Below are 10,735 nucleotides of genomic sequence, written 5' to 3' on the forward strand. Positions count from 1 at the left end.
AAACGCGTATTTGCGGATTTGTCGGGAAAACACGTTGTTGGCGGGAAAATGCATTTTTTGCGTTTTTGGAGGAAAACATATTTTTGCGATTTTGGCGGGAAAACATGCTTTTGCGGTTTTGGCGGAAAAACGCATTTTTGCGGTTTTGGCGGGAAAACGCGTTTTTGCGGTTCTGGCGGGAAAACGCGTTTTTGCGGTTTTGGCGGAAAAACGTGTTTTTGCGGTTTTGGCAAGAAAACGCGTTTTTACGGTTTTGGCGGAAAAACGCGTTTTTGCGGTTTTGGCGAGAAAACGCGTTTTTACGGTTTTGGCGAGAAAACGCGTTTTTACGGTTTTGGCGGGAAAACGCGTTTTTGCGGTTTTGGCGGAAAAACGCGTTTTGCGGTTTTGGCGGAGAAACATGTTTTTGGCGGGAACATATTTTTACGGTTTTCGCGGGAAAACGAGATTTTTTCGGTTTTGGCGGGAAAATACAAATTTTCGGTTTTGGTGAGAAAACACGTTTTTTGGTTTTAGCGGGAAAACACGGTTTGCGACTTTGGCGGGAAAACGTGTTTTTGTGTTTTGACGGAAAAAAATATTTTGGGGTGTTGGCATGAAAACATTTTTTTTTGTGATTTTGGCATGAAAACATGTTTTCGGTTTTTGCGGAAAAACACGTTTTTGCGGAAAAACACGTTTTTGCAATTTTGACGGGAAATTATTTTTTTGCAATTTTAGCGGGAAAATGCGTTTTGGGGTTTTGGCGTGAAAAAATAGTTTTTAGCACGGGAAAAAGTGTTTTGTAGTTTTGTCAGTTTTCGTTTGTGACAAAAAAGATATTATGTTTAGGTTTGTAATTTGTGAATTACATTAAGGGTATAATAGACATTATACCATTTTGAATGAACCATCTCTATTCAAATGATCCAAATTGGTTCAGCTGAATGGATTTTAAAATTAAGCCTAAATTTTCAAAAGTCATCCGGATGATCCATCTGAATGAGTTGCACTTTTAGTGCCTAAACAAACAAAACTCTCATCTTCATCCGGATGGTCCATCCAGATGGAGAAACAAACAGGCCCCAACTCCTCAAGACAGGTCAGCTGAATCGAACCCTTTTTAGTTGTTGAACTGGAAACCTATCCATCTGATTTCGACAAAGCAAATGATAACAATATAACAAATGCAAACAACTATACAAGCGCCAGTCGAAAAAATATTCTTAAACCCCAAATCTCTAAAAATTACAAAGGTTTTCGGTATACTATAACCTCTGAAAGCCAAACCGTGCTCCCGAATCCAAGCGACTGGCTTTCATATTCTTTTCTTCGAAAATAAAAATTGCACGATGTGCCGAAAGTCTCACACATTGCATATATTAACACAGTATATCGAAGCACGAAAGAAAGAAATAAAAAGAACACACACACACTATCAATGCGCAAACCCAAAACCCTATCAGACCAAGTTCTCTACAACATCCTAAGGTCGATCATCATCACATACTCTCCGCTCTTTCACTCCTCTTTCTTATTCGATGCCTTTGGTCCAACGTTGCTGCCACAGTGTCTTTGATTTTCCCCTTTACTTCGGCTAGTTGTATATTTTAACCGGCTTCTCATAAGTGTGCCGGTTCTACATGGGCAATGCAAACAAAAGTAATTAACAGAAGATGGACTTTGGTTACGCCTTTCTTAAGCAAAAGAATCTTGGTTATAAAGAAAATGTTACCTGGTTAGCAGAATAAGCCCTCTTAGGAGTGGTATCAGTGTGCTCCAACCCCAGGTACTGCTCAAAAGCACCGTACACATCTCTTCTCTGTTTTAGCTCATTGTCAATCCCAATGGAAAAGAAAGATTAGTTAGATCTCAGATACTAGCAGGCGCTTTTCTAGAAGACTAGAGGAAGAAGTAAAAACCTGAAAGCGATTGTAAACAACATCTGAGTCCTGCAAGTACTCTGGACGCCCCATTGACATAAACGCAAACTTCCACTACATTATGAATGAAAATGTAAGAATCGTATCACCTTCGATTCTTTGTTTAGCTTTGATCATTACTTAGTCGTGTGCATACCTTGGCAAAGTCCTCATCGGACACATGAAGCTTCTTTTGGATACGGTTCTTGATTTCTTCAAGAGTTTCACCTTCATGTATTACCAAGAAGAAGGGCTCCCCAAAGTTTTGCACTTGCTGTGAGGAACAAACGAAAATGATACTGATAAGAAACTTTGCCAAACTCGTACAACAGTTAGTTAGATTAGAAAATTCTGATATAGCTGATCATCACCTGATTTTGTCCAGTCTCCTTAGCAAAGTGGTACACTAAAATTAAGCGATCATTTGGACCAATATTCTTCTCTTCTTCCGGAATCTGAGATTTAAGAAGACATAATTAGTCAGCATATCGACGCAATGACTATCAAATCTCTTTAGTTTAATATCTGACGTTGGAAATCGAAAATCTTTGAAGATAAAACTTAGGTAAATAGAAGGCGCAGCCCAGTCATATTACCTCCTCAGCTCGCACAGTCCAGTACTGATCGTTTATATTCTCAATTCTTTCAGTTAAGGGGAAAATCTGCAAGCCATACCAGCACCTTGATTTAGTGTTCGTTATACTTTGGATAGTTTAAATAGTTTCATCAGGAGATATAGTCAGAACCCATCATCTTAGGACAATGAAATCATTGACTACAATGTAAGAGATAAGATGCCGCTTGTTACCTTGTAGATCTTGTGGTAAAACACCTCAAGTAATCTCAGTTCTGCATCTGGATGAGAAAGCTCCACCTGTATCAGACATAATCTTAGATTACCTTGCATAAACATCGAATTTGTAATTATATCAGAAATCCATTACATCCCAAAGCCTAAAAGCCGAAATTTCTCAGCAACAAAAACATGGAGGTCAGCAATAGAAGTGCCCTATAATTCGGATGCCTTCAATTTCAGTGGATTGTCATTTAAAGTAGTCTCGCAGTGATATATATATATATATAGGCAAGCCAGAGATCAATTAAAAGGAAGACAACACATACTAGAAACTAAAGCCCTGTTCGTTTTGAGATCGCCGCGTCTCGTTGACGCGATCAAAATTAAAAGAACGAAAACAGAATTCAAAAGGAAAAATAATAGATGAGGTGAAGGAATTTTTGTGTTTCTTGTCGCTGGAATGAGAGTGAACATATAAACATGGCCGCTGTTTATTTTAGCGACACCGGAACCACCGAATTCCATCCATTTCTTTGCCGCTGCGTCTTCTGTTTTACACTCGGGCAACCAGTAAAGAAGATAATCATGACTAATTTTCAGCCGCTGACGCCAGTCTCAGCGATCTCGAAACGAACAGGGCTTAAGCCAGCCATTTTACAGAGAAATTTAAAGGGAAGCGACTCACCTTTGTTTTAAGTTCATCAATAACATCCCCGACTGTGCTTTGTTTAGGTAGTCTGATATTGTGGATTACCACCTGTAAAATGATGGTTAAAAGGCTTGAAATTATTCCAATATACAAAAGAAAAGACTATGAATCAATATAAGCATACTTCTTCCTTCGTGGCATGATGGAAAGCAACTTTCAAGGTTTTAAGACCTTGCAATTCTGGAAGAGGAATGTCCAGAACTTCATAATACAAAATATCAGACGTCTGTAGTAAGAAGAAATTCAATAAGAAAACTTGCATTCTGTAGTAAGAAGAAATAATAAATTCACTGAACTTCACGGAAATTACCTGATTGTAGTGAACTAACATATCAGACAGACGGTCTACTCCACGGTATTTGATAGGCTGAGGCTTGGGTTGCTGGGAATAGCAGTTGTGAGATGTAAGCCTAAGTTTGGATGGATCGTCAAGACCAAGCTTCTGGGCCACTCTTTCCACGACATCGTCATAAGTGTGCAACTTCGACCTAGGAAGTAAAAAGTTAGGATTTCCTCACCGAGACAGCTGTTGTAACAAATGTGTCAACAAAGATACTTACAACTCCAGAACAAATTCATCTTCTTTAGGTTTTTCCAGAGCACGAAATCGGACCAGCTACAAAAACCACAAACCGCAAAGGGTCACAAATGCTCAGAATAAGGCATACTAGCAACCCAGCCAATAGAAAGAATTAGTGGCACATCAGCATACGTTTTGGTCGGATTCGATCACAATATTAGGAAATTGTGGTACAAATATAACACGAAAAGTACATTTTAGAGCTGCTGCAGGAGACCACTCTACGGGACCAGCCTAAATCACTAAGCACTTATATGCCACTAGAAAGACAGCTTATCGTTTGAGAACTATACTTTGACTAACTTTACCAAGCTTGACTTTAGGAACCAGTGCTTGGTCAAATTATACCTGCCGATTCTGGACATATTCAAGAAACAAAGGCACAGCTGGGTAGCGGCATTCAATCTCCTTCTTAACAAGGTGTTTCTGAAAGCAAATGATATCTCCATCTTCGATCTGAAAGCAAGAAACTGCATGTCATGAAAGAGGTATACGAGGCTGGAAACTTTCGTTCGATAAGAGTGAAACATTACTTGACACAATCTGAATGAAGTTTTCTTATCCAGGTGTTCGCACATAACACCAGGCTCGAACTTGATTTCCTGTAAACAAGTCCCAAAAACAGTTAGTCAAGTAGCATAATAAATAACCATAAGCATGGTACAGACGAGGTTAAGATGCACCAGTATCCGCCAACCTCAAAAAGTTCCAAGTCTTCATCACGAGCAAAACCAGCCATTTCATTCAATTTTCCAGTTATATCCATAGGCTTGCTGGAACTTTTCACCATGAGTCTGCCAACATACCTAGTAGCACAATAGGAAACTAAGGTACAGTGGATAAAAAAAACACAAACCAAAAAGACGAAAGAAGACAAAACGGTTGGAACTTTTCTGATCACAAAGCAAATAGGAAGAAAGACCTCGTTTTTGAAGTATGATCGTTACTAAAGTCGTGGCAGGCCACTTTACTTAGAAGTCAGAGGAAATAAAGATGTGGAAAACAATATTACCTTAACTCTGGCTTCTCGGGGTCATAAAGCTTAAAGAACAGAAGAATATCTTCTTTCGATTTTTCTGGAGGGGGAATAGGACGTTCATCCTAATTTATTCAAGAATACGTTAAAAAAAGTATTAGCTCATCTTCCATGTTTAACAATAGTAAAGGCCTCAAAATTCAAACTTTGCAACAAAGGAGTTCTTACCAGCAGCTCTACTTCCAAAAACAGCTTAAGTTCTGCAGTGTTTGCCTTGTTAGATGCTTCTCTTATTTGTCCAACCTACAGAACCCATTTACCAAATCAAGCACATTCGTACATGATGCACATAAATTTATTTGCATGGGACTCTTGCCAAATTCCGACGTTATAAAAATAAAGTTTCTAGCATACAACAAGTCAATTCATTTCAAAGCGAAAAAAACAAATAAACTTGTGGTAATAAATTCTGAAAAATCAGATACTTAGATGCAAAGATTATAACATAGAAATAGAAAACTAGCGGATGATCAGATTCTATAACAGTTGGACTATTACTTTGCTATAAACTCAAATGTCAAAGAAAAAAGAGAGGCAAAGTACATGCAGAAATAGCATACCGGTTGTAATTCCTCCTGAGGAGTAAGTGGGCGATTGGGACGATAAGTATGATTTTGTCGCTTTGCCCAAATCCAGAACCTCTGTAACTGAACAGGTATACCAAATTCTTTGGCCACCTCCTCCTATATATGCATAAATGTTCAAATTACAAGTACATCAAGAACTATTTAGTTAGCAGTAGGATGAAAAATCTCATGAAATCCAGATCAATTGTTCTTGTCTTCAAGGTAGAATCAAGTAACCAGAAACACTGTTTTCACATAACCTATTTCTTCAGTAGTTATAATATATTTCTTTTTTTAATATAAGATATCTGGGCAAGTACCTTAAATTGTTGAAATGGCGTCTGTTTCTGGATCCGGAAACTTCTAACTTTGTCATGATCAACAAGATCAAAATATATATCCTTCCCAATTTGTTCCCTGAGGTCTTGATCTCTTGCAACCTTTCATGTTAACAAATATTTTATTAGTAACAGTAATGTCAAAACTAGACTCTTAAATGGGAAAAACAAACCTTAATTATCGTAAAAAGGTGAGCTTGTGCCTTGTACTTTCTTTTATCTTCTTTTTCTTCTTGTTCTTTCTTCAGCCTCACCTGTCAAAATGTAATGAACTGGTCAGGTTAAACTAAGACGCACATTACTGGAGAAATGCCTGAAAATAATTTACCCTTAAATGTTCAGCAATGTCTTTCTCATCAACGTTGCAGATTATTTTATCTTTGTCACTTTCCCGGATATATACAAGCATGTATGCATTCGAGTACTTTGTGAATTTGAAAGGCGGGTTATTGAAACCAGGATTAGTCTGTGGTAGCTGAAAGACACCCAAAAAATTATGTCAGGCGAAGGAATTAGGCAATGCCTTTTTCCAAACATAGAAAATGTAGCAAGAAAATGCAAACCTCTTCTTCACCACCATATTGCTCGTCCAATGCCCTTTTCAAATCTTCCTTGGTTACTCGTTCATCATCAAATTTATACCTGAAAAGTAGAAGGCTAGAAGCTTAAATTTGTTTATGAGAAGGAAAAGTCTAAGAGGAATGCACAGAAAAAATATGTTATAATAGTTTCTCAAACCAGCATCAGAAGAGATGTGTGATGTTGGTCTTGCACCATGTAACATAACATCAAAGGCAGTTCCATGTTTTAGATTACCGGGTTGATAATTATAATAACAGATTTCTTTATGTACTAAACCTATGCACCACATATTAAAAAGCACCACTCGAGTTTATAGCAGATAAGCAAAAACAAAACAAGAAGAAACTCAAATTATGATACTCTAGTTTCTATATTATCCAAATATTTTGGCTCATTCAACCTATTTTCATGGTAATCCTTTATCTGATGAATCAAAAAATCCAAATATGTTGCTTATTCAAATATCTCTTTCAAGTAATAGCTATTAGTAATACGTGAAGTAATGTACTAGTAGACTTCGACATGTTTTGGACAAATTGTTCAAAAGTGAGACCACGAAATACCAGCAGCATAAGATTACTGAATTACTTTTCAGAATTCAGATTCGACTATTTTCTACCTAATATGAAACTTGCTCGAGCACTAAACTTGCTTGTTCAAGAATAGAAAGATGCATACCACTGATCTGAGAGCGTGGGCCTTATAAAAGCGTAATAGTGCCCACCATGTACTCCTCCACTATGAACTAAGACACTGCAGACAAAAGGTAGCAGGTCGAAAGGAAATGTCACAGCAACGAAATGAAAATGAAAACCTTTTCTTATGTCTAGTACACTCATAAGATGTTAATTAAATATGCATGTACAGGGTAAATATTAGTTAAATAAAGCCGATTCCTCGAGAAGACCAGCGATAATCTAATAAGAGCTAAATCGTGCAACAAAATACCATTATAATCAAAGCTGCATTTTGTAGAAAATATAATCTTTGAATGCAAGTACCTGAGGAATCTACTACAACTTAATCTAAAGATGTAATAAATACCTGTGAAGTGTGTACAGGTTGCGGACACTCCTGTCAGCATCAGGGGATAAATACTTCCCATCCTCTCTATCAAGATCCAATTGGAGAGGAAACTCATACCGGTCATTTATCTATCAATAAAAGCTACATCAGTACTCAAAATCAGGCACCACCAAACGAGAAAGTACAACTCCTGGTGACAACAACATGCTCACTTCAAATACTAACCTTCACCATGGTGTCCCTCATAAAGTCATATTCAAACCTCTTGAGCTGGAGCTGAAGAACTGGTGGAAAGTCGATGAAAAGAACACCTTTTTTTGCATCCTGAAACATTATTCATCCAGAATAAGACTAGATAAGGACTGATAATAACAGATATGTCGGTGATAATTAACTACGCTTAGAAGACGATACTAATTAAAAAGTTCAAACTGTCTCCTCGTTTCTACCTAAAACTCTCACGATATGAAGTATCCACACCTTTTAATATGCTGGGTATTCAAGGAAAGAAATGAGTTGCTAGGTACCAAAATAGGCCCGCTGTGAATAACTCAACCATCCCAGACAGTAAAATGGAAAGAGTGAGGACAACCAACCTGTAAACCATGTCCTTCTGCATGATATTTGTTGTCTCCTTCAAGGCGTTCAACTTCAACATATTTGTCAAAAGAAGCATAAACATCTTTGCAGCCTTTAACATCCAACTGAAGATCTGCAACGAGATAAAAACATGACGAATTGACAAAAACGTTGGTGCAATAGAATAAGAAAACAGAATGCAATTGTATAATAATATACCATAAAATGATTCTTTCCGTGTAGATTTGTAATCTACATTTATGCACTCAATATAGTTCATATGGTGGCCCTCAAATAGCTGTTGTATTGTTCCCTCCACAACAGTTCCCTATAGAGAACAGAAAATACTCAAAACAAGAAATACCAACCGAGAAGAAAGTCATGGTCTAACAGCAAAAAAGAAAAAAATTACCTTCATTTTGTCCTCAAGTTTTTCACATAGAACTCGATTGAGTTCTTGGACATCATGTTGCATGAACGAATCATATGTATCCCAACCAAACGACTTTGTCAGCTCTTTTGTCGCAACACTAGTGTCGTTATACTGGAGCTTGTAAAACAAACTTTGGAGAGCCAAAGGTATACTTGCTGTTGGCGCATCGTTCTCAGTTGTTGGCATGTGGTATACAGCCTACAAGCATCATACAAGATTCAATTGTCTTGGCTTAGAATTAAGCGAGAACAACAGGATTTAATAAATTGAACAAAAAAATATACAATAATATATTTAACCTTTCTGAAGTAAGGTATGTGGTATAGCGTCTGTAGGAGAGAATTCATGTAACAAGTTGCACCTTGGTTCTTGAGACCAACAAAACCAGTCTCTTTTTTAGAGTCGTATGACCAGTAATCAAGAACCTTACGTACAATGACTTCGGCTTCAACGTAAACAGTATCATTCGCTAAATATCCTCTACCAGGATCATAAAGTTCGCTGAGCGGCATGAATGATGTAAATCCCCAATCGCTTTCTCTAGCATTGAATTGATGTTGCGTCTCTGCACCACAAACAGGATTCATAATATCAGTGAAATTTGTATCACCAAAGGTTACAGCGACATTATGAGAATACCAAGTTCACTAGAAACCAGGTAAAATACTACAGCCAGATAAAGAAGTAGAAAAGGTTGCATGGCATGAATATTCAATTTTCACTCTGCGCGTTCAGGTAAAGCTTAAGATAGTGATACCATGATCATATTCAAATATGAACAAGTGATCCCCTTCTTCCAGCACAGCATTCGAACTTTCATTATATCCTCGTGCATGCACTCAGGTTCGATGGTTTATATAAACATCACTAATAAATTATATGTACCTTTTCTAATGGTATATCTGGTGTGGATTTGATTGACTACAGCCAGACTGAACTGAGCGTAACGGCTCCAACCATATGGCAAATTCGCAGCATCAGCAACATCCAAGTACATGGACAGGTGGTCAACATTGTTTCCTTTCGGGAAAATTAATATGCGCCTGCACAAGCAAAATCCACATGGCGTCAAGTGTCAACCGATCAAACTGGACAAACGATGGCAACAAAAAATTCCACTGCAATACAGCCTATTACCATTTGTAACCTCCAACGACAAATACATCAGAGTAAAGCTTCCTGGTGTTTTGCCTAGAGAAGTTTGGGATAGTCCACGTGAATTTCAGCGTGGGAGGTTCCTCAGCTGGCTGATTCTCCACAGTACTCACAGCAGTCTCAGCTTCAGAAACTACAAATGCATCAAAAAAAGTAAGAAAAAAAATCACAAAACCCTAAATCTCAGCTAAAGAGCCTCAATCTCATCTCTTCCATTCAATTCCATCACAAGATCAAATTGATACAACCCTTAAAAGAGCCTCACCTTCCATGGGCTGAGCAGGACCGTCGACAACATCAGAATGCGGCACGAGCATCTCCTCATCCTCTTGCTGCTGCGAAACATGAACAAATCACCATCAACAAAACTTCTAACCCAACAAGCCCTAATCTCGAGCTACGATGATCAAAACAAACAGCGAAAAAATAGAAACTAAAATCACTAAACTAACACACCAGAAAACAGCGATGATTCAACCGCTTCGAATTCAAATCTTAATCTAAAGAACCCTAACGGATCAGCTAAACAAAACAATCAGAAGCAGATTCACGGCGAATACAGAACGGAGCCACGACGGGGGAAATCGAATTAACGGAGGAAATGATGAATCGGAGCTTACATCGACGGGAGGCGGAGTCATCATAGTCATTGGCCGGAGGAAGATTTGACGGTGAGATCGAGAGAACGAACGAATGAACAGAGAAAAATCAAAGTGACTAGAGAGATGTACAACCTGCTCAAATTCTTTCTCGGCTTCGAAGTATGATATTTTCGATGATTTACGGGGGTGTTTTTGTAATTTTGAGACCGCTCCGTACTGAGATTTATTTTTTCTCCGAGGTTGGGTCGTTTCTAACGAGACAGACCAGTGGTGAAGCGACACGTATTGGTGTTAGGACGCTGCTGCTGTCACACAAGGTGCTCGACGTGGCTGCTTCGAAGGTTAATCTCCTGATTTGCTCTTTATTTTGCTTTTGGTAAAGGTTAATCTTTTCCTTTGGGCTTGTCTTTTTGCTCCAAATTTTCCTAAAAA

General features: G+C 38.1%; 1 protein-coding gene across 2 annotated transcripts; it reads right to left on the reverse strand.

Moving 5' to 3' along the window:
• Positions 1 to 1,179: 1,179 nt before the first annotated feature.
• Positions 1,180 to 10,508, reverse strand: LOC106426392 (ubiquitin C-terminal hydrolase 12). Of its 2 annotated transcripts, none has more exons than XM_048751822.1 (32): positions 10,322 to 10,508; positions 9,967 to 10,036; positions 9,684 to 9,834; positions 9,432 to 9,589; positions 8,846 to 9,111; positions 8,526 to 8,744; positions 8,333 to 8,441; positions 8,131 to 8,246; positions 7,760 to 7,858; positions 7,553 to 7,662; positions 7,187 to 7,261; positions 6,490 to 6,568; positions 6,255 to 6,401; positions 6,100 to 6,180; positions 5,909 to 6,028; positions 5,583 to 5,705; positions 5,191 to 5,265; positions 4,999 to 5,087; positions 4,684 to 4,792; positions 4,520 to 4,588; positions 4,335 to 4,442; positions 3,967 to 4,022; positions 3,717 to 3,894; positions 3,531 to 3,632; positions 3,383 to 3,454; positions 2,710 to 2,775; positions 2,498 to 2,563; positions 2,273 to 2,356; positions 2,059 to 2,175; positions 1,902 to 1,976; positions 1,715 to 1,801; positions 1,180 to 1,618 (listed from the first exon to the last, which is right to left on the reverse strand). In XM_048751822.1, the coding sequence occupies exons 1-32, from the start codon at positions 10,349 to 10,351 to the stop codon at positions 1,577 to 1,579; spliced, it is 3,348 nt and encodes a 1,115-aa protein (XP_048607779.1). In that variant the 5' UTR covers positions 10,352 to 10,508; the 3' UTR covers positions 1,180 to 1,576. The 2 variants fall into 2 exon arrangements, with proteins under 2 accessions (XP_048607779.1, XP_048607780.1); XM_048751823.1 differs by having other exon boundaries at positions 9,967 to 10,033; positions 10,322 to 10,439.
• Positions 10,509 to 10,735: the final 227 nt, after the last annotated feature.

The sequence above is a fragment of the Brassica napus genome, chromosome C3 (assembly GCF_020379485.1).
Source record: "Brassica napus cultivar Da-Ae chromosome C3, Da-Ae, whole genome shotgun sequence".
Classification (NCBI taxonomy): Eukaryota; Viridiplantae; Streptophyta; class Magnoliopsida; order Brassicales; family Brassicaceae; genus Brassica; species Brassica napus.

What these genes read in the sequence shown, in the direction of transcription:
- LOC106426392 (XM_048751822.1), bottom strand. Translation starts at nt 10,351, where the DNA reads ATGACTATGATGACTCCGCCTCCCGTCGAT. An exon ending in ACATACCTTACTTCAGAAAG is followed by an intron (nt 8,745 to 8,845) that starts GTTAAATATATT and finishes TGATGCTTGTAG; the next exon opens with GCTGTATACCACATGCCAAC. An exon ending in CGCCATTTCAACAATTTAAG is followed by an intron (nt 5,706 to 5,908) that starts GTACTTGCCCAG and finishes ATGCATATATAG; the next exon opens with GAGGAGGTGGCCAAAGAATT.